This window comes from Penicillium soppii, assembly GCF_028829465.1.
Source record: "Penicillium soppii strain IBT 18220 chromosome Unknown utg000002l, whole genome shotgun sequence".
In the NCBI taxonomy this organism is placed as follows: domain Eukaryota; kingdom Fungi; phylum Ascomycota; class Eurotiomycetes; order Eurotiales; family Aspergillaceae; genus Penicillium; species Penicillium soppii.
This window is the reverse complement of record NW_026643232.1, coordinates 877,456-899,683: the sequence shown is the minus strand read 5'-3', so window position 1 is coordinate 899,683 and position 22,228 is coordinate 877,456. Positions and strand designations below refer to the sequence as shown.

General features: G+C 48.0%; 9 protein-coding genes across 9 annotated transcripts; 7 read left to right on the top strand and 2 right to left on the bottom strand.

The window, feature by feature from the left end:
* Window positions 1-775: 775 nt before the first annotated feature.
* On the top strand, window positions 776-2,797 carry N7529_001685 (cleavage polyadenylation factor subunit MPE1; the record flags this gene model as incomplete). The annotated part of the gene is made up of 4 exons (XM_057237216.1): window positions 776-947; window positions 1,017-1,314; window positions 1,373-1,473; window positions 1,530-2,797. The coding sequence occupies 4 exons, from the start codon at window positions 776-778 to the stop codon at window positions 2,795-2,797; spliced, it is 1,839 nt and encodes a 612-aa protein (XP_057101903.1).
* Window positions 2,798-3,437: 640 nt separating this feature from the next.
* Window positions 3,438-4,376, top strand: N7529_001684 (ornithine decarboxylase antizyme; the record flags this gene model as incomplete). Its single annotated transcript, XM_057237215.1, has 3 exons — window positions 3,438-3,591; window positions 3,756-4,053; window positions 4,163-4,376. 3 exons carry the CDS (start codon window positions 3,438-3,440, stop codon window positions 4,374-4,376), a joined length of 666 nt encoding a protein of 221 aa, XP_057101902.1.
* A 326-nt stretch (window positions 4,377-4,702) lies between these two features.
* N7529_001683 (yippee/mis18 family protein) lies at window positions 4,703-5,374 on the top strand (the record flags this gene model as incomplete). The annotated part of the gene is made up of 1 exon (XM_057237214.1): window positions 4,703-5,374. The coding sequence occupies one exon, from the start codon at window positions 4,703-4,705 to the stop codon at window positions 5,372-5,374; it is 672 nt and encodes a 223-aa protein (XP_057101901.1).
* Window positions 5,375-5,643: 269 nt separating this feature from the next.
* On the bottom strand, window positions 5,644-7,046 carry N7529_001682 (SHNi-TPR domain-containing protein; the record flags this gene model as incomplete). The annotated part of the gene is made up of 2 exons (XM_057237213.1): window positions 5,644-5,931; window positions 5,997-7,046. The coding sequence occupies 2 exons, from the start codon at window positions 7,044-7,046 to the stop codon at window positions 5,644-5,646; spliced, it is 1,338 nt and encodes a 445-aa protein (XP_057101900.1).
* Window positions 7,047-7,399: 353 nt separating this feature from the next.
* Window positions 7,400-9,664, top strand: N7529_001681 (DNA polymerase epsilon noncatalytic subunit; the record flags this gene model as incomplete). The annotated part of the gene is made up of 1 exon (XM_057237212.1): window positions 7,400-9,664. One exon carries the CDS (start codon window positions 7,400-7,402, stop codon window positions 9,662-9,664), a length of 2,265 nt encoding a protein of 754 aa, XP_057101899.1.
* A 180-nt stretch (window positions 9,665-9,844) lies between these two features.
* N7529_001680 (mediator of RNA polymerase II transcription subunit 14) lies at window positions 9,845-13,115 on the bottom strand (the record flags this gene model as incomplete). The annotated part of the gene is made up of 2 exons (XM_057237211.1): window positions 9,845-12,409; window positions 12,462-13,115. The coding sequence occupies 2 exons, from the start codon at window positions 13,113-13,115 to the stop codon at window positions 9,845-9,847; spliced, it is 3,219 nt and encodes a 1,072-aa protein (XP_057101898.1).
* A 932-nt stretch (window positions 13,116-14,047) lies between these two features.
* Window positions 14,048-15,940, top strand: atg22-1 (putative autophagy protein Atg22; the record flags this gene model as incomplete). The annotated part of the gene is made up of 2 exons (XM_057237210.1): window positions 14,048-14,177; window positions 14,298-15,940. 2 exons carry the CDS (start codon window positions 14,048-14,050, stop codon window positions 15,938-15,940), a joined length of 1,773 nt encoding a protein of 590 aa, XP_057101897.1.
* Window positions 15,941-16,563: 623 nt separating this feature from the next.
* pdiA (protein disulfide isomerase PDI1) lies at window positions 16,564-18,247 on the top strand (the record flags this gene model as incomplete). The annotated part of the gene is made up of 3 exons (XM_057237209.1): window positions 16,564-16,943; window positions 17,010-17,388; window positions 17,456-18,247. 3 exons carry the CDS (start codon window positions 16,564-16,566, stop codon window positions 18,245-18,247), a joined length of 1,551 nt encoding a protein of 516 aa, XP_057101896.1.
* A 378-nt stretch (window positions 18,248-18,625) lies between these two features.
* Window positions 18,626-22,191, top strand: N7529_001677 (transcription factor domain-containing protein; the record flags this gene model as incomplete). Its single annotated transcript, XM_057237208.1, has 5 exons — window positions 18,626-18,987; window positions 19,035-19,494; window positions 19,547-19,810; window positions 20,288-21,458; window positions 21,509-22,191. The coding sequence occupies 5 exons, from the start codon at window positions 18,626-18,628 to the stop codon at window positions 22,189-22,191; spliced, it is 2,940 nt and encodes a 979-aa protein (XP_057101895.1).
* Between the last annotated feature and the right edge of the window lie 37 nt (window positions 22,192-22,228).

Sequence of the window (22,228 nt, the reverse complement as noted above, 5' to 3'; positions counted from 1 at the left end):
CCTCACTTGCCACTTCGCCTCCTCCTCTCCCCGTAGTCAACGGTCAACGGTCCAACGTGCGGACTCATTTCTCATTACCCCATTTCTGCCTGGTTTCTGTTTCCTGCTACGATCCATTGATGACTAGCTTTTCTCTCTTTTGCTTCTACTTTTTTTCCCTTTCATCCTTTGAACTCATTATCACGCGCGTGATCATATCCAGACCCGAACGACCAGCGATAACCCGTCGGTTCCAAAACTAAACTGCTCACCTCTAACAGGTCTCTTCATAACTGGAGTTGTTTTCTGCTAAGGATATCTGGACAGATCCGATTGCATGTCAGGGTGCTAGGGTGGCTCTGCGAATCACTTGAAGGACAGGGCAGACCATCAAATCTCTTGAATACCACCTTTTTTCTTCCAACCCCAGTGCTTCTTCGACCCATCGTATTCATCATTTCTTTGAGCTACATTTGTATGCAGTGACCTGAACACTCAGCATTCAGCATTCAAAAGATTTCATTCATACTATTGTCCTCACCATCCCCAGTCGATAGACAACTGGTCTATCCTTTTTAAAATATCTTTCTTTCTTGGTCGCCCAAACAGGTATTATCTGTTGCTTGACCCTTTTTGTCTCCGCTGTGACTGGTGATTACACCCAATTCACTCCGTTCCAAGCCTTCCTCTTCTCTCTGTTTCCCCCTTATTGCTCATTGTACACGGCGGCGGTGCCTCCTAAACTCGGGTCTCCATACAAATACGACCATCTTTGTTGCACCCCATATTGAATACAATGTCTTCATCTGTTCATTTCAAATTCAAGTCCCAGAAAGAGCCCTCAAGGGTCACCTTTGATGGCACTGGTATTTCGGTCTTTGAACTCAAAAGAGAGATTATCAGCCAAAGTAGATTGGGCGATGGGAGTGACTTTGAGCTATCAATCTACAATGAAGACACTAGAGAGGGTACGTTGCTTGATTTTAACATGTTTCCTTCGCGGTACAAATAAACTAATTCCGACATTTGTCCAACAGAATACGACGATGACACCACCATTATCCCTCGGTCCACATCGGTGATTGCTCGCAGATTGCCCGCCGCGCGCCCTGGCAAGGGCGGTGCCGCTCGTTATGTCTCAGGCAAGATGCCAATCAATGCCCGTATTGCCCCCCGCAACGAAACCTCGACGACCAGAGTGCTGCCCGGGACTGGACAATCGGTGAACAACAATGTCCTCGAACTCAACAATGCGCAGACAGAAGAAGAGAAGATCAATGCCCTCTTCAACCTGCAGGCGAGTCAATGGCAGGAACAACAGCAAGAAATGGCAAAGTAAGAGGACCCTGTCCCTGTGTCTGATATTGTCGGAGAAGATACTGACTTCATCTAGCGCAACACCCGTGCCGTTTGGCCGTGGCAGGGGCAAACCTGTCAATGTACCCGATCATCCGCCGCCACCCGGATATCTCTGCTATCGTTGCCGGGAAAAGGGTATGTACAGTTCGGTGATTTCATTACTGGCTCAGAACGCTAACATTCGCTCATAGGTCATTGGATTCAAGCATGCCCAACGAACAATGACCCCAAGTTCGATGGCAAATACAGAGTGAAGCGATCAACTGGTATTCCACGTTCACTCCAAACCAAAGTCGACAAACCGGAATCCTTGGCGCCCGATGGCTCTACCGAAGATTCAAGGAACACAGGTGTCATGGTGAATGCTGATGGTGACTTTGTTATTGCAAAACCGGATAAGGCAGCCTGGGAGTTGTACCAAGAAAAGGCCAAGGCATCGGCGGCCGCGGCGGCCGAAGCAGCTGCTGCTGAGGAGAGCAAGGCGTTACAAGCTCGAGGTTTGGAATGCCCAATTGACAAGAGGATGTTCCTAGAGCCAACAAAGACACCGTGTTGCCAGCGGACGTATTGCAATGATTGTATTTCCAATGCTCTGATTGAAAGTGACTTTGTTTGCCCTGGATGTTCCACAGAGGGTGTTTTACTGGATAACCTTACCCCGGATGATGAATCTGCTTCCAAAATTAAGGTATATGAAGCCGAGAAGGCGGAAGCCAAAAAGGAAAAGGAAAAGAACCCCAGCGGGCTGGATGGCACGCCTGTGCCAGAAACCTCTGAATCAGAGCCCAAAGTCCCAGTGAACAAAGAACAGAGCCCAGCCAATCAATCCCAAGAGAATCTGCCCACGCAATCGAAGAAGCGACCCGCTGAGGATGAACCGGCTAATCAAGATGAAAGCGGCTCAGAGCCCGGTAATGTGGCAAAGAAACAAAAGGCCGACGAGCAAACCGACACTCCAGACCAAGACAATATTGCCAAAGATGGCACTCCGGCCGCCCCAGCCAACTTCAATTCCGAGATGCCTTTCAATGGTTTTGGACCAATGCAGGGTATGCCCATGATGCCTTTCTCCGGTCCTGGATTTGGCAATGATGCTATGGGGTTCATGAACCCAATGGCCATGGCAGCTCCCAATGGGTTCCCCAATAGCATGGGTCCGGGATGGAACCCAATGAACATGCCCTTCAACCCTCTACAAGCTGGGATGTTCGACCAGGGCAGTGGAATGACCAACGGATTCCCCAATATGTTCAATGGTGATCCATCGATGATGTTCCCAATGCAGAATGGATTCCAAGGGCAGCCTGGGATGAATAATTTTTCCAACCAACAACGAACCACTTTCAGTACCCCTTACTCCAGAGAAGAAGATTCCCCCTATTTCCGACAGCCCGTGAATCCCCAACGTCACCAAGCAAGAAACAGAAGAGTTCGACCCAGTGATTATCGAGAACTTTGAGTGTTTAGGGATTATCTGGCGTTGTAGTCCTCAAGGACCTTGTGAATATGCATATGATTTAAAGCGGCTTTCTTCGACACATCTTATTATCTTACATCAATCTCTTTCTACTATCACAGGTGTGTAATATTATTAGTTGCAATCAACAGTATCAAAAAAAAACATTTTATTTAGTAGGCGCCGGTTGTGACTACACATGTCTAAACTGTTGCCCAGGTGTAAATATGAACATGAGAGGTCGACAGTAGCTATCACAGTTATATATGTATATTGTATATGTATATGTATATACATGTATATGTAATCAATCATTAGATATATTCACATAATCGAATATGTAAATGTAAATAGTATAATCTCCAAATAATGCAAAGAGACGGTGTGAAGTAAAGTGTATAGAGAGATGGTCAGGTGACTGACGGTCAGAAAAACGAAGACGCTCGTCCCCCCTCGGGCTTTCGTTGCCCAACAATCAGACCACAGCACTTCGATTTCTACTTCTCAATATATTCCATCATCGTCTTCATCGTGTCTTCGCTACTTTTTAATCTCAACACTCGACCCACTTCAATCCCTTGACCTTTAACCTTTGTGATCTTTAATTCGTCATCCCCACAATTATCCGAAACGATCGACTATCATGGCGAAATACATGAATAACCACAGTAGTAATTCCAATCAAATGCAGCGGTTTCTCGACCAAGAATCCCAGACTGCCCTCGCCACTTGCTACAGTGTGGAGTCGTCGACCGCCAAGGTCCACGGCTTCCACTACTACACTACCCTGGGTGCCGGTATGTAATTCCACCGAATCTATTGAATAATCTCTCTAATTTTGCCTTGTAGGAGTACAGTGGTATCCCTGAGGTCCCTTCGGGGCCTAAATCGTCTCTAATAAGACCTCCCCACGATATCCCCGCTCCCGGTGAGCGAACCTGGCCCGAAAATCAATGGCCAGAGTACAAGGGGGAGGCAACGCATACCATTCCGGAAGAGTGTGAGAGACTCTTCTGTGACAAACTGTCCATGATTTTCCTTGGTGAGGGGAGTTTCGTGCAACAGGAGTCGCTGGGAATGGGTGCGTTCCGAAACATTCAGCCAAATCAAACCGGACAGCATGGTCGTATTCAACAATGGATCGAAGTATGGGACTATTCTGGAGATGCTATTTATCGTGGATTTGTGGTGGAAAACAACAAGGAGCGGACTTTGTTTGTCTTCTTCGAGGACCCTGCGCTGGACGGCCTTAAATCCGGGTATGTAAACTCACTTGTATTCCCTTGGACACCCTCAAGGGCTTCTTCCCCCTTTTGATGCTAGGCACTCTCCCAGTTTGGCTTAGCCGAATCGCTGACCTTCTTTCAGCCTAATCGCACTATTCGAATTGGCCGAGATTGCGACATTTGGGTGTTCCCAAATCGTTGCCTGTGTCACTCGCTCCCAGCGCGCCGATGAAATGGAGCTTGTCCGAAGCCTCGGTTGGTGTGGGTTTAGTCTCACCACTCTAGAGCCATGGATGTCCAACAGTGATCAAGGCTGCTTAAGCAATGAATGGCTTTTCTTGGTCGCTGAAGTCTAGTGACCGTCAATATCAAATGGGTTCAGGAGTCATGGGATGTGTTTGATCCGCTTCTATTCTAGTATTATTTCAAATTGAATAATCTTTTTTCAACATTCACATATGAGAGAGATCTTCTAGATAATCTAGAATGCCCAGGTGGTTTTCGAAGTCAAGAAACAAGTAACTATCCCGAGGAACAAAAAAAAACATTGACAGATTGGATAAGATAAGATAAGCTTATGACCTCACTTATATCATCCCTTGTCTGACTTGCAGGATTTCTTTCCTTCTCTGTCTAATTTATAGTTTCTGCTTGATCTGCATCACTGAGAGCACCTCTTACAATGTCCAAAGAAAGCAAATCCCTTCAGTTTCCCAAGTTCCTAATTCCGTCCCTCTTTCCCAAACGAGATGCGGGGCTTTCAACGGACTCATCAAAGTACCTTGACGGTCATACCTCCTATCTGCGCTGCGCTGGCTGCGCATCGCACCTTTGCTTGACTTCTCAAATCATCAGCAAAGGGTTTACAGGTCGTCATGGCCGTGCATATTTAGTCTCAGCAGAGCCCGTAGCCACTGCCGTATCGGTTAGCGCATCATCATCGCCTATAACCACACTACCTAATACCATACTACAACGCCCGGTACCTCGCCAGCTCGTTACAGGTGCACATACGGTCAGTGATGTGAGCTGCACATTTTGTGACAATGTACTAGGCTGGAAGTACGTCGCAGCCGAGGAAGAATCACAGCGGTACAAGGTCGGCAAGTTTATTCTTGAAACAAAGAAGATCACCACTTCTTCATGCTGGGAGTCTCCGCCCGATGTCCCCTCGTCTGTGGAAGCTGAACAACAATCTGAACGGCCCGAGCCAGGCTCAGCAAACGTGGAATTTGACAGCCATGACGAAGATGAATGCGAGGACTTGTTTGCTGGTATTTGGAGCCCCGGGCTTGCTGCGAGACGAAGGAATCGCAAGATTGAACGCCGACCTGCCATTTTCGGCATCTCATGAGATGATCAATCTTTTGAGGAGGTTCTGGAACGAGGCTATTGCATGACATGAAATGATACCCTTTTATTAATTATGATACCTCGCCGTTGTGCCATCCATTGCATACAACTTTACTACCATAGCAGTCAACCAGTCAATCACAAATCACAATATTAAAACTGTCAAACCAACCGGCAAAATGCGCGGAATTGATTTCATAGATATTCTAGTATTACCCGTACTAAATGGGGGTTGGGATGTATAAAAGAAGAAGCCCCGAGTCATCATTTTCAAGAGGACGCATGGTCGGTGCGAGACCGTTTCGAGCCACTCTCCGTAGCATGTTCTTCTTCGGCAGGTCGTTTGGAGGTCGTCTCAGCCTTTTGAGCTGGGTCTTTTGCGGGCTTGCGCTTGACAAATGCAGATAGATCTGTAGCTCCCTTGCTGGCTGCGTCAAGTTGAGCTTTCTGATCCATTGCCGACTGGCCGATGATCTGACCCAGGACTCCCTTCAACATAGCTTCGTTGGACTGGTCATTTTGTTCGATCGAGACAGGTGGCCGGCGGAGGTCAGCAAGCTGCAATTCACGTTAGCAAAGAGCCCTGAGAATAACCCAAAATACTATCCACGGAGGTAAATTACCCGTTGCTCCATGTCAGTGACGATTTCTTTCACGTTTGCGATCTTTCTTTTTGTCGCATTTGCCTTATCCTCATCCTCATCTTTTTCAGCCTCGAGCTTCTTTTCTTCTTGAGCCATTCGGATCTTGCAACTTTCAATAGCACGTTCCATTTCGGTAGCAGCCTCTTTTCTCATCTCCTCATTAACCTTGGGCTTCTTATCATTTTCTTCGTCACCTTGCTGGACGGATGCAAATTCCAAGGCGAGGGAGAGCTTGTAATGGCACTCAGCGACTGAGGGATCCTCAAGAGAATATAGCGAGTTTCTCAATTCAAGAACAGTTCTCAAATCAGCAACTGCATCGCTGAATCTCTCTGCCTCCAGTGAAATTTCGGCTTGAAGATCATGTGTATCTGCGAGTCGCTCCATAAGGTGCTTTGTGTCTGTAGATACTTCTGTGGATTTTCCTTTACCACCGTCAATTTCTTCTGCAGCCTCCAATTTTTTGAGATACAGAACCCGAGCCAAATCCAAGACCTCAAAAGCATTAGCGAAATCATCATCTTCATCCTCGTCTTCGTCTTGGTCGCCAGTCTCTTCATCCTCAGACTCGGAGTCGACAAAGTTCTCATCACCCGTAAATTGGAACAATGGTTTCGATCCTGTAGGCTCTGATTCTTTCTTTGCGTGCTTAGATGAAGTTTGCGCCGAGTTTGCAATGGCGCCTTTGACAAGGCCGCCGCTTGCGGATTTCGACTTGGCGGAAGAAGAATTTGTCGAGGAAGCGGTACCAGACTCCGGCTCACCGGCTACCTTGGAGCCAAGGACATCGCTCTTGCTCACTGCGACATTGTAGAGTGATTTTCCGTAGGCGTAGAGCAAATCGGCATTTTCTGGGGATAATTCACCGTTCAGTTCGGCTTGAAGCTCGGTAGCTTGGGAATAGAGCTCAGAAGCAGAGTCATGATCTTTGGTCGCATCTTTTGCAGCGGCGCGTTCAATCAAGTCTTTGAGTTCGGTTCGCTTTTCCTGCTCCGAGAGTTCGGGGGATTGAATATCTGTTTCGGCCATTGTGTTGGAGAGAGAAAGAAAAAGATTGTAGGACAAGAGTAGAAAATTGAAGTCAAATTAAATAGAAAAGAGAGTACAGAGTATAGAGAAGAGTGAAGTGAATCGGAATGGAAGAAAAAGAAAAAGAGAAGACGAAGGCGAAGAAGCAGCAGCTTAGCTCCGGCGCGGCGCGCGTCACGCGTCTCGAATTTAATTGATTTCTGAACTTCAACCCTCTTCATTAACTCGATTCTCACCATTTTTGGTGGATTTTGAAGAGTTTCAAGTATTTTGAGGATTCTTAATCTTACAAAAGCCCCGAATTTCCACCTATTTCAGTCAATCAGGATTTTCTGTCATTGGAAATCTACAAGATGGACTCGACACCGCGACATCCAGATCGGTTCAAGGACGCAATACCTTCATCTTCACCTGCATTTGGAACACCAGCGCGTCCATTTCGATTGCCAAAGGGAAATGCGCCTTCTAAAACTTCCATTCTACCAATCTTACTCCCTCCGTCAACACTGCGTCCAGTGGCCTTTCGAACCTTCACCCGCAAACATAACCTCACAATATCGTCCTCGGCACTTCAAACACTTGCTGTGTTTGTGGGAAAAAACTGTGGCTCGGGATGGCGCGAGGAGGGCCTAGCAGAGCGAGTTCTCGACGAAATAGCCAAGATATGGAAAAGAGCCGGCGGAGGGGTGATTGTCGAGGAAGGAAAAGGCGCATCTCTGAAGACGATACTGCAGACTCTTGAGGGAAGTATGATTGGTGGAAGGGTCATCGCTGGTAAGGATGGTTCAAAGCCATCAGCTCTTGGCATGTATGATGGGCCGATGGAAACAACCGATTCCTCGGGGTCCTTTGCAAAACCAGGAAGAACCGAAGAAGAAGATGCGCAATTGTCACTTCATCCCAGAAATTGGCTCAAAGTAATTAATGCGTTTGATCTCCCACGCTTGACGTACAATGTCGACAAGAAGTACTTTGAGGTCGTCCAGTCCAAGCCATCTTTGTTCCCGTCCCCAGCTCACAAGACTGCACTCTTCCGAGACCGCTACAATCTCGTCTATCAGCGATTGCTACGCAATGAGTCCTTCCAGAGCTCATTGGGTACCGCTGGTGTACCCTCATTGCAGCGTTCATCGTCCAATCTTGCACATCGACAATCCTATAAATTAACGCCAATTGCCAATTTGCTGGGTAGAACAGGAACCTCACATCTACTCCTCGGGTTGCTTTCAATCTCCCATACCGGGGAATTGTCCCTTGTAGACTTGACTGGAAGTGTGGCATTGGACTTGAGTCATGCTCGAATGATACCCGAAGATGGCGCATGGTTTGCGCCAGGTATGATCGTGCTTGTCGATGGTATCTACGAAGAGGAAGAAATGGTCAAAGGTGCTGCGTTAGGAGGAAACACAGGCATTGGAGGTGCAATTGGTGGCCAATTTGTGGGTATATCAATTTGTGGACCTCCATGTGAACGACGGGATATCTCATTAGGAACAAGCAACCGCCAAGGCAGTGGACAAATGAGCTCCAGTGGTGGCTTCGGCTGGGTCGACTTTCTCGGATTAGGAAGTGAGCGTGCTCAAGGTGCGCGGATGAGAAGAATCCAGGAAAAAAGTCTACGAAATGATCCTGAAACCCCCGAAACATCAATTAGACTCAAAGTCGCAGTCATGAGTGAGATCAATTTGGACAACATGAAGACATTGGACGCCTTGAAAAAGGTCTTCAGTATCTACAATGATCTCGCTCTTCCCGAACGCCCACAAGCCTTTGTGTTGCTCGGCAACTTCGTGCAGAGAGCTGTCATCAGCGGAGGTGGTCGAGCCGGAAGTATTGAATACAAGGAATATTTCGATTCGTTGGCGCTCGTGCTATCGGACTTCCCAGCATTGCTCCAACACTCGACTTTTGTCTTTGTGCCAGGTGACAATGATCCATGGGCCTCGGCCTTCTCTGCCGGTGCAGCCTCAACAGTCCCACGACAACCGATTCCAGATTTGTTTACCTCTCGAGTCAAACGTGCATTTGCAACAGCGAACTCAGAGCTTGGAGCCCATGATACGGAACCGGCCGGCGATGCAATCTGGACATCGAATCCGGCACGCCTCTCATGGTTTGGGCCTGTGCATGACATCGCTGTGTTCCGCGATGATATGTCGGCAAGACTAAGACGCAGCGCTGTAAACACTACCCTCGACAACGAGGACCCAGATGTCACAATGCAGGAACCATCCGGCAGTGCTGCCGGTGCTTTCGGTACCGGCGATAGCCAAATAGATGACTTGGGTCAAGAAGAAGGTACCAAGGTCGCTGCGTTGTCTGGCGCATCAATGGCTCGCAGACTCGTTAAGACACTTTTGGATCAAGGGACGGTTTCTCCATTCCCTTTGCCATTGCGGCCCATCTTGTGGGATCATGCCTCCGCTTTACAATTGTACCCATTACCAACCGCGCTGGTGCTTGCAGATCCTGAGGCTGCACCTTTCTGCATAACATATGAAGGCTGCCATGTCATGAACCCTGGACGTCTGCTCCCCGAAGGTGGTGCCCCGATGGCTAGGTGGATTGAATACGATGTGCTACGCAACCGGGGAAAGATCAGGGAAGAGCGTTGTTAATTTACTTGTATGAACGATTTAATAATTCTCACGCATCATGAACACAAATACATTTAAATGCCGTGTCATTTCAAAGTCTAAGAATACATCGTGAAGAGAACATTGTAGTTACTCTTGCATTAAAGTGGGAAAGGGAATACAATGGATATTGAGCTCTGTTGAGGCAGACATCATTTGTATTTAGTCAATCGTGATGACATCGGTATTTCCCAGTCCAATGGGTTGCCGTGAAGGGGCTGATGTCGCGCCTTTGATGCGAGTTTGTTCTGAAAATTGTTCGGGTTTCGCTTCGACTTTCTCAAGTTCAAGATTGGGAGCATTCATGCACTCATGCAACACGAGGATGAGGTTTCCTATCTTAGTGGAACTCGCTTTTGCGCCGTCTGCAAGGCCTTGCCAACCCTCACCTCTGGATTGGTATATTTTCTCTCTTGTTGCAGTAATGACCTGGTTACGACCTGGCTGGTCCATACTGTTGGAATCCTTCAATACCCAGATCCACATATCTTGATGCAATGTTAAGTTCAACTGGAAGCGAGACTTCAGTCGGGGATAGTGAAGCTGGTATTCAGTCGGTTTGCGCACGGTGATGTGCACAATGGACCGATGCATGGAACTCGAAGGATCAGTGATTTGATCCAAAGAACGCAACAAGGGAAGCGTGATATTCAAGAGTCCGAGTGTCTTATCAACGCCCGTTCCAGAGGATGGATTGTTCAAGTTCACGCTCAGGGCCTCTTGGATCCGGCGATGAGGACTGGAGCTGTCGAACTTGATGCCCAAGTCCAGCTGGAAAATGGGCTTAGTTTTTGAGACGGCACCAGTAACGTCAACGTAATCAGACAAGGAAGGGCCTCGGACCCCAATATCGAAAGAAGCAGAGTATTGTTTGTCGGGCCCGTATAAAAAGGCAACCTGAGACAGAGACAAAGATCGAGCCTCCATTCCCTTCCTTATCAAAGGTTCGAAGATAGAAAGAACACACTCGAGTCGTTGCAAGCGCTCAAAGACGGAAACAATGACGGAATGTCCAGCTGGAACAAGCAAACGAAGTGCAAAACCAGTACCGCTGTCTTCAATGATCAATGAAGGGTCCGTCTTTGAGACAAGCGAGGCCAAACATTTCATGCGAACTTTGAAGGTACCACGTGCCACTATTATAGCAGAGTGGCTTTGGCGGTCAATTCCATGGAACACAAGTCGAACCATCTCTTTGAACCGTGGCTTTGTATTCACCCCGGAGGGTTGCGCCACCCGAAAGGCAGAGGGTAATATGGACGAATTGTAGTTGAACAAGAGTTCAGGGACTGTCATATTTGGTTCCAAGTGCAATTCCTTCAACGATGGCCAGAAATGAATGTTCGATAGGTCCGCCAGATAGCGTGCGTTGGCATGCATTGCCAGTATTCCGGTGAGCCCATCAACCAGTGTCGCGCAAGTCGTGAAGTCGAGTCGTGTCTTTGGGGGAACCAGACTTTCACTAACGATATGGGCTCGCGGAAGATTCGGGTTGTCATTGCCAATGTGATGCAATGGCGCCGCCTTCGCTTCCTTAGCCGACTGAAGTGGCCGAAGTTGAACAAGCCACCAGTGGTCACCATCCATACTGCTTGTCGCTGCAGCAACCCAGTGTTTGTTCCAAAGACGATGGGTGAACAATGCGGTCCGCACTACACCAGGAGGGAATAACCTTCGAGGGTCAGTCCCGAGTACTCTCTGGCTCACGGGCTCGAGGCCAAGAGCTCTTGTAGCGGATTCGATCTCATCCACTGCGGTAAGACAACGCAATCGGGAGACGCGAGATAAAATCTCTTCTATCGTCGATTTGAAAACAGTTCGATCGCCGTCAAGACGCTCCAACATGTTTGGCACCCCACATAGGGTAATGGAGCCAGACATAGGTTCTATGGAAACTCTAAGAGAACGCGAGGCTGTGAGTTGAACGTCAAGGCGACAATCTCCAGGCTCAGTGGATGATAATTGAGCTTGTAGCGATAGTGTGTGGGTGGAGAAAAGAAGGTGCTTTTTGAGGGTGGCGAATGCGGTAGAGATAAGATGGGATGTGTGTAATGCAATGGCGCTTCTGAGGATACGCTCCATGGAGAGGTCATTTGAGTTGAACTTAATGGAATCGCTGCTGACTTGCTGGCCGTCGCGGACCCATCGGAAGCCGAGATGAGAGATTCCGGACTTTGAATCATTAGAACCGCTAGTGCGATGGCCACTCTTTATTCCAATCTCAAGCCAGCTCTTGGGTCCCGATCTTTGAGGCCAATACTGGACGACGAGTGTTCGATGTAGTAGTTCGATATGCAACGCGTTCGCCCAGAGACCCCGTGCAAGCTCTGTAGCTTGCTTGAACAAGATGTTGATTTTGTTTGTAAGAACAAGTCCATGCAGGAAATGGAAACAGCCCATCAAACCATCGGCCCGGAGTACCTCGTTGATTTTGCCGTCAAGTTCATTGAAGATTCGACCTTTTGGAATAGGCGATGATGGAGTAAAAAGAAAGCGAATATCCACAAAGAAGAACTGGGATGCGCTTGACTCCTCTGCGACAGAAAGGTCAAGTTCAAATTCGCCAGGAATTGTGAATGTGACCCGGCCATCATGGACGCGATAATTGCGCAGTGGAGATGGTACTGAATCATGCAATACCAGTCGCACGCTGATGATTCGGTTGAGTTTTAGCAACTTCTTGAGAGTCGCCCGTGCTGTCAGTGGAGTAGGGGGTTTGTAGCCAAGCTGTTTAGAATGTTAGCATTTTGGAAATGAAAGGGAGTATGAGTGTGCTTACATCCGGCAATGAGGCTACCCGTCCTTTTGAAAGAACCTCCAGGGCCGTTTTCAAGTCCGGGTTGGCGACCTGTGCTCGAACAAGGTCTCTTTTCACCTCGCCAACGTACTGGAGAGCAGAATCGTATGACTGATGCCGGGTGCGAATGAACCCCTGGATATCAATGAGTCTGCTCACATCTGCAGCCTGTCTGCTCCATTGTGAGAGAACAAGGAGTTTGATGAATTCAGCTCTCTTGTCATGGGCAAATTCCAAAAGTCGTGATTTCTTGTGTAAATTCTCCGCTGACTGGTTGCCGCCCGGTTTTCCATTGGCTGTTGGCACTTCTATAGCAGCCAGTTCTGTGATGACTTCCGAAAGTTCAATCCAGCATTGCTGCACCGAGCGATTGACCAGTGTACCGAACGGAAAGAACCCTTGGGTGATATGTGGTAGTTCGAATGGTGCCGCTGGCATGATGTCCCCTGCCTTATCTGAAAGTGTCTGTGTATGTTGCAATGTGCCGTTCACGTGTGTCGATCCGTTCATGCCAGGATTATGACCAGATTTGTCGGCATTTTCAAAAGTATTGGATGCGCCGTTTCTGGTATCACCATGGCCTGGTCGCCGGATAGATTCCTCGACGTTGACATTGTCCATAATGACACCGGGCATTTCTTTACGCACAACCTACTGCAATGTGATTGCTTTGTGGAAGCTTTCCCCTCCTTGGCCCTATGCACGGCGCAGAACAAGCGACACAGGCGCTGTTCCAGGATCGGTCCAGTCGGCACTGGAATAGGAAGGGAAGCCAAGATCAAAAATGAGGCAATGAGTAGGATCTCAAGGCGTTGCCATTCGATTCACGGGCCGTGTGAATAGAGGGCCTCGCTCATAATCGGTGGAGCTTGGCGCACTGCTTAGAACTCGGATGGGCCTTCAACGGTTGGTCGAGGCTCGGGGCGATGTGTAATCAGGTTGGGTTGGGCAATGAAACACTCGGAAATCACAGGATTTGATCGTTATCAAACTAGCGACTGGCTTTAAGGAGGGGTCGTGGTCGGGAATCTAGATATTTTGGTGATAGCAGGGTTGTCGCAATGCGAGGAACGAGGCGAAACAATCTGGGAAGAAAAGAACGAAGAAGTCTCTAAGCAAATGATTGAAAGGTGAAGTTAGATCCACTAGATAATTAGGTTCTTGTAGAGGAGAGAATAAAGGCGAGTAGACTGCCAGTCAATAATCTCAAGCCCAAAAAATGATGATTGAAAGCGCGATGCGCTTGCATGCATTGACCTACCGCCTTTGAGGCCTTGATGCCTTAACACACCTATCCCGTGACTTGTATTGGTATCAAAAAAAACGTAATTACTGAAAGTATTGATACATCTATTACAATACAAAATTTCCTTAGCATAGAGGTCCCAGTACTTCAAACGGAGCTCATACCATGTACTGGGTCTTGGGATCTTACATACCTGAGCTCTCATGACTTCACTTCTCTTTCTTTGAATATTTGCACATCACAACCTTCCCAAGTTTATACCTTGAGTTCTACTTTGTATTTGATGAATTGGATTTACCTATGACCATGAGTCTGGGATACCATGAGTACCCATAATGTTGAGTCTCTCCCTCAATATCCTGGCGAGGACACCAGGCCGACCAGCAAGAAGGAGCTGGCTGGTTGGTATTGCTATGGCTGGGCTGCTGAGGTTTTTGTAGTATGTGCCATGGGTAAGTGTTTTTTTACAGAATTTCTGTGCCTCTTTTTATGGGACTTCTTCGGGACTTTTTGATTTGATTCCTTCTCAATATTGCCTATACTCTGATCATTACATATCTAACCTGGGATAGGTTCCTTTCTTCCCATCACATTGGAACAAATGGCTCGAGATCGAGGTGTTCTACTATCAGACAAGACAACGCCATGCAGCGCGACCTGGAGTCCCTCTCTGCCACCAGACACACATGGATCAGAGTATCTCCCTCAAATGTCGGATAGTGGCCAGTGTATCATCTACTTTCTCGGTGCTGAGATTAACACAGCAAGCTTTGCTTTATACACCTTTTCATTGAGTGTCTTGGTCCAAGCAATCCTGATCATTTCAATGTCAGGTGCCGCTGACCATGGAACTTATCGCAAGAAACTTTTGGTCATTTTTGCCCTCGTTGGTTCAATTGCAACAATGTTGTTCTTGACTATTGTCCCCAAATTATACCTGCTAGGTGGACTCCTTGCAATTATTTCAAATACTTGCTTTGGTGCGTCTTTCGTCCTTCTGAATTCGTTCCTACCTGTTTTGGTTCGCCATCATCCATCCTTGGTTAAGGGGAGAGAAGAGGCGACGCCTCCAAGTGATGTTGCGACCGCCTCCAGTGAAGACATTCTGTCTTCTTCGGCTGGTAACATTGACCAAACACAACTGGATGAATCTACCCCACTACTGAGACCAGGAAGCAAAGCATCAGAAGCATCCACTGCGAATACTTCTCTAGAACTCAAACTTTCCACCAGAATCTCGTCCAATGGCATCGGCATAGGTTATATCGGTGCGGTGATTCTACAGGTGCTTTCCATTTTGGTTGTTGTGGTCGTGCGCCCCCCAACGTTCTCATTACGTTTTGTGCTTTTCTTGATCGGACTATGGTGGTTTATGTTTACTATCCCGGCCGCCTTGTGGCTGCGCACTCGGCCCGGCCCGCCTTTGTTAGGAAGTGACGGTAAACCGCTCCATTCATGGGTTGCATACATGGCTTACGCCTGGAAATCGCTCGGCAAGACTGTGATGCGGGCCCGACGTTTGAAAGATATCGCGATCTTTCTTGCCGCATGGTTTCTCCTAAGTGATGGGATTGCAACCGTCAGCGGTACTGCTGTACTATTCGCAAAAACCCAACTGGACATGAAGCCAGCAGCCCTGGGACTGATCAATGTGATTGTCATGCTTGCAGGGGTATTTGGTGCATTCTCTTGGAGCTACGTGTCGAATTACTTCGAATTACGAGCTTCACAGACCATCATTGCGTGTATTATCCTCTTTGAGCTCATTCCGTTGTATGGTCTTCTGGGATTTATTCCGGCTGTGCAACGTGCAGGACTTGGTCTTCACCAACCTTGGGAAATGTATCCTTTGGGAGCAGTTTATGGCCTTGTTATGGGCGGGCTGTCGTCATACTGTCGAAGTTTCTTCGGAGAACTCATTCCTCCCGGTTACGAAGCGGCCTTTTATGCACTCTACGCAATTACCGACAAAGGGTCCAGCATTTTTGGACCAGCCATTGTCGGTTCCATCACCGATCGATATGGAGAAATTCGACCCGCTTTTGGGTTTCTGGCTATCTTGATTATCGTGCCATTGCCACTCATGCTTTCAGTGAATGTTGATCGTGGGAAAAGAGATGCTTTAGCGCTCGGGGCTGAATTGGATGGCATCTCCGAGAGATCATCTGATTATGGGGCCATTTCTGTTCAGACCTCCGAACCAACTCAAGAGTGATTTGTTTGTGATATGTCTGAATAATTGCTTTTGTTGCTACCTACTTAGCTTGTACTTACTTTACCTGTGCATTAGACTTGACTCCTTTTGATATTTGCAGAAGTAATATTGGAATGATGCACTGGGAATGCATATGATTATAAATAACTCCAATCCGCCAAGAATCAAAGGCCACTTGTCAACAATTCGAAGTGTGTAACCCAATACAAAATAGAAAAGATGTCCGTACCCAAAGCAGACCCAGGGGCTATATAGTGCATACATATGTACATAAAAAGGGCACATCTCTTCCTTGATGACAAGGGTTGAAGGTGCCAACAACTCAAACGTTCCCCATAAAATAGCAGTTAGTGGAGGTACTGGGTACTTTACCACGGGTACCTAAGGAACCGCCCTTTCGTAACCCTGCATAGCCCAGTCATATTGAAGCTCCACTCTCAGCTCTGAACAAACTGTCCTCTTCCCTTTAAAACATAAATAACATTCCCTTCTGGAGTTTGGTCTTTTTCATCATCCTCCTACATATTGGTAAGATCCTCCTCACAATTTTGTTGAATTGAAAACATTCGGAGTATTTGAGCTCATCCACTTTTTTATAAATTTATTATAGACATATCGCCATTATGAGGTCTTTCGCTCCCCTAGTACTAAGCCTTCTCGGGGCTACTGCGGCTGTCCATGCTTCAGAGCCCGCTGAAGTTGCCGACGCCGATGCCAATGTCGTCACATTGACAACCGATACCTTTGACGACTTCGTCAAGGAGCACCCTTTGGTGCTCGCTGAGTTCTACGCGCCTTGGTGCGGTCACTGCAAGGCTCTTGCCCCCAAGTATGAGGAGGCTGCCACCGAGCTCAAGGCCAAGGATATTCCCTTGGCTAAGATTGACTGTACCGTAGAGGAGGATCTATGCCGTACCTACGAGGTTGATGGCTACCCTACCCTCAAGGTTTTCCGTGGCCCCGATTCTCACAAGCCCTACGCCGGTGCCCGTAAGACGGACGCGTAAGTCGAGAAGTGCATTTCCTCATGATGCATTATATGAAGACTGACCGCGCGCTTTTTCGATAGAATCGTCTCATACATGACCAAGCAGTCAATGCCCGCCGTCTCAAGCGTGAACGAGGAGAACCTGGAGGAATTCAAAGCCCTGGACAAGATTGTGATCATTGGCTACGTCGCCTCCGATGACAAGACCGCCAACGAGAGCTTTACTTCCTTCGCCGAGTCCCAGCGTGACAACTTCCTTTTCGCCGCATCCAACGACGCTGCTCTTGCTAAGACTGAAGGTGTTAAGCAACCTTCCATCGTTCTCTACAAGGACTTCGACGAGAAGAAGGCTATTTACGATGGCAAGCTTGAGGATGAGGCCATCCTCAACTGGGTCAAAACCGCTAGCACTCCTCTTGTTGGCGAGCTCGGTCCCGAGACCTACTCCAAGTACATGGCGGTATGTCCTAGCTCTTCCCCGTCTTTTGTATACCCTAGAGAGAACATAAACTGACTTTGATACTTAGGCCGGTATCCCCCTGGCTTACATTTTTGCCGAGACCCCAGAGGAGCGTGAGCAGTTCGCTGCTGACTTCCGCCCTATCGCTGAGAAGCACCGTGGAGACATCAACATCGTCACTCTCGATGCTAAGCTCTTTGGTGCCCACGCCGGTAACCTGAACCTCGAACCCGAGAACTTCCCCGCTTTCGCTATCCAAGACGTTACCAAGAACGCTAAGTACCCCTACGATCAGACCAAGAAGGTTGATGCCAAGGAGATCGGCAAATTCATCAAGAACGTCCTTGAGGGCAAAGTTGAACCCAGTGTCAAGTCTGAGCCTATTCCCGAGACCCAAGAAGGCCCTGTCACCGTCATTGTCGGCCGCAACTTCCAGGAGGTTGTCATTGACAATGAGAAGGATGTCCTGGTTGAGTTCTACGCTCCTTGGTGTGGACACTGCAAGTCTCTTGCCCCCAAGTACGAGGAGCTCGCTGCTCTGTACGCCGACGTTCCCGAGTTCAACGAGAAAGTCACCGTCGCCAAGGTCGACGCCACTGCCAACGATGTGCCCGATTCCATCACTGGCTTCCCCACCATCAAGATCTACCCCGCTGGTGCTAAGGATTCCCCTATTGAGTACGCTGGTTCTCGTACCGTTGAGGATCTTGTTACCTTCATTAAGGAGAACGGCAAGTACCAGATTGATGGTCTTGCTAACGGCGCTAAGAAGCCCGAGGAGGGTGGTGACATTACTTCGTCCCCTGCTCCTAAGGCCACTGAGGATGCTGACAACGTTGACGGTCACGATGAGCTTTAAGCTTGTCAAGGTCTTTTTTCTTAATATGTAACTCGATGTGAGATGTATTCATTACTCGAAATTGATCTATATTTCAGCCGTAAAATCCGATTTCCAGATAAATCAATGAGTAATAAATAGCTAACTTACATGATACTGTATATGAAATCGTCGAATAATATTCTACTCTGTACTCCGTACTATAGTTATAATACTTACATACATTTGTAAATTTATCAAAGTTGATTCTTCGCGGATTCACGCGTTGTGACGCGTCGAATCTCTCTTATCGCGAAGACTCAACTTCCGGGGCAACTTGTGGCCAATTCCATCTGGGCACCCTTTCTCGTATTACTTCTTTCTTATTATTTCTCTCTACTTTTTTTTCTCAACTTCATCATGGCGTCTCCTAGCGTCAAGCGAAAATCTGAGCATGTCTCTGCACCGGACGCAAAAAAGCCCAAAGGTGGAAGCATCACCGCATTCTTTGGAGCTCCCCAGCCTAAGCCCGTCAACACAGAGTCAGGACGTACCGCAACCCCACGACCAAGCAACTTCAATAAGGAGAAATGGGTGGCTTCCTTGACACCAGAACAGAAGGAGCTGCTCCAATTAGAAATCGATACTCTGGACGAGAGCTGGCTAGCTCATCTGAAGGACGAAGTGGTGACCACCGATTTTTTGAATTTGAAACGATTTTTGAAGAAGGAAAAAGACACCAATGTCAAGGTCTTTCCACCTGAGGAGGATGTCTACTCCTGGTAAGCTTGATTCTCCATATGACTGCCATGGTGCTGATCCATATCAGGTCCCGACACACACCTTTGCACAGCGTTAAAGTGGTCATCATCGGCCAAGATCCCTACCACAATCACAACCAAGCTCATGGGCTGTGCTTCTCTGTCCGTGCTCCCGTACGAGCCCCACCATCATTGGTCAACATCTACAAGGGCATCAAGGTCGATTATCCCGATTTCGAGGCGCCACCCGATAAGGGAGGACTACTGATCCCTTGGGCTGAGCGCGGTGTTCTCATGCTAAATACATGCCTTACTGTTCGCGCCCACCAGGCAAATAGTCATTCCAACAAGGGCTGGGAGAAATTCACACAGAAGGTCATTGATCTCGTGGCTCGAGTTCGAACCAATGGCGTGGTGTTCCTTGCCTGGGGCCGGCCTGCCGGGATGAGAGTTGCAAAAATCAACAAGGAAAAGCACTGCATCTTGCAATCCGTGCATCCCAGTCCTCTCAGTGCGCATCATGGATTTGTAGGTCAACCTCTTTTGATCATATCCGAAAGATTACTAATTATACATTTAGTTCCAAAATGGACACTTCAAGAAATGCAACAACTGGCTTGCTTCGCGTTATGGAGAAGACCAAATCATTGATTGGAGTTTAGTACCGAGTAAAAAGGCTGCAGTGGCTTGTATTTCCGACAAGGAGAATTCGAACGCCTCAGCCAACCAGGCGCTAATTGAATCCCAATCTGCAAAGGATGAGGTCAAAGCTGAGGCGGTTGATGAGTTCGATGACGATGATGCCATTGAAGCTCTCGTGGAGGCCGAGGCTTGCTCGAGTCCGGTTTAGATTGCAAGTCAAAAGGAGTTTTCGGGGGGTACTTGGTTCCAGCGAATTATATTTTGTTTTGTATGTGCGATTGAACACTTTCTGAATAGTTAGTATTTAGGTAGTTGAATTCCAGGAAACATGTTGAAGAGAAATCAAAAAGACCCCAAGAAAAAGACCCCAAGAAAAAGACCCCAAGAAAAAGTGCTCGGAGGTATACAGTAATATGTAATCCGTACATGTGTAGGTAAGGTTTTGCATGCATGCAACGCGGAGCTCCTTATCGATAAGAACATATTCCACTCCGCTTCTCTTCAATTATTTCCTTGTCTGTTTAAAACCACTTCGGTTCTTTGATATGGAGTTAACTTGGCTACCAGATATACCTCAGTCGCGGAGTCGTACTCGAGCTGTACGAGCTTGTCCCACTTGCCAGCGATCAAAGGTGCGAGTAGTGGAGCGTTCTTTAAGATCTCTCTCTAACCGCAGCAGAAACGATGCCGACATCTGATTCCCAAATGGGATCCTTCCAATGACCCGCACCAACAGCTACCCCAAGAAAATGGCTATAGTATCTCTCAGCCCAGACCCAGAGAAAGCCAGAGTCGTCAACCTCCCTCCTCACGCTTAGACCGAGCACGGACGGCAACTGATAACCCAGCTTCATCGTCCGTCCCTGCCACAGAGCGATTTGTGGGAGACCTCAATCCAGAGTCTTTGATCCGGGAAAGATTGAATGAGCCAACGGGAAACCCTCTGCGGGATCGCATTGGGCTCTGGATCAACTCTCCTGCCGCGCAAAAGGTGAAGCCGCGGAGGGCGAACATAGGACAACCCACAGAATTTACATCCAATGCGCCAAAAGCAGTCAACGATGGACAGGATACTAGGTCATTGCTTCAGCAGCGATTTTCTGCTGGGATGCAGGCGTGCCAACAGTTACCCTCGTCCACGCGCGAGCCTTTGATTGCTATCTACTTCAGCAAGGTCAATCACATCATACCAATAGTGGATCAAAGATTCATCCAGGAACAAGTCGATGGCTCGGTATCTGTATTCCTTGAAAAAGCCATGTGTCTCGCTGCCGCAAAGACCCGTGCAGCCAGTCCATATTTAACATTGGTGCCGTACGGCCCACTTCTACGATCGCGCCAATTCTGTTCTGAGATTTACAAAGAACTCGTTGTCGCCATGGATGCAGAGCTGGAGCCAGATCGATTGACGCGGATCCGCATTCTTGCTTTGATGTCTTTGCACTGTGAGGGATATGAAGGTGCCGAGGCGGCATCTCTACACCTTTGTCAAGCTATACATCAAGCTCAGACAGTAGGATTGCACCTCGGACGCCCAAACCAATCATCCACAGATTCCCTGACCAAGTTATTCTGGTGTCTATGGACATTAGACAAGATGCATGCAAGTATTGGCGGCCGGCCAGTTCTCTTTGCCGACCGTGATATCGGGGTTGTGAAACCTAACGTCAACGCTCAAAGATCACGAGGTGCGTTCGAGGTATGGCTCGCTATTTCGGACTTACTGGCGACTGTGATATCTTTTTATCGGCCCGCCGCGGATCCTACCAGTGGTTGGGAAGAGGGATTCCCTGCATTTGAAGATATCGTAGGGGAAGACACACAGGAAGACCTAGACTTTTCTACTCTAGGTAAGGTTTTCAGCACTTCTATGAATGAAATATAGACTGACAGCGGACAGGTTTCTTGGAACTATATTATCATTCTGTTGCTATCCTTTCCTGTCGGTATAAACCAACCGAGAACATCGACAGCAGCAGACTATCATCCGTCAGACAAGGACTAGCCGCCGTCCGCATCCATTCCCTCGTTGCATCAGAATGCGCAGATGACCTCCCACCCCTCCCAATCGTACCATATTCAATCACCCTCTCAATGGGTGTCTCGTATCGCCAACTCCGCTCAAGCAAACTCATCACGCACCTCGATCGAGCAAAAGCTAGCCTCGAAGCATGCTGCTCACTGTTAGAAAATCTAAGCACATACTGGTACTCGGCCGAAGCAATGGCCCGACTCGGACAAAAAGCACTGCACCAGATCCAAGGTCAGCCACAGACATCTGGAGATCGCCCCTCGCGTCCACGAAACGAGCCTCCCAAACAGGTTGACAGTGCATCAGAATTGGAGACAATCCACGACGCACCTCACGATGACTCCTTTCCAGCCAAGAGACATTGCACTGACAGCCATGGAGTAGTGCCACCGCCTGAAATTCCACTAGATACACTACCTGCACCACTGGACCTGGATATGCAGGACGGATTCGCAGATATAGACACACTGTTTGGGGATTTCCTAGATATATCGCTGCCGACCAATTTCTGGGACCCTATTTTCATGGAGGAACAAAATCCGCAGTCATAATCATCATCATTATAAATATGTACTGTATATAACAAAG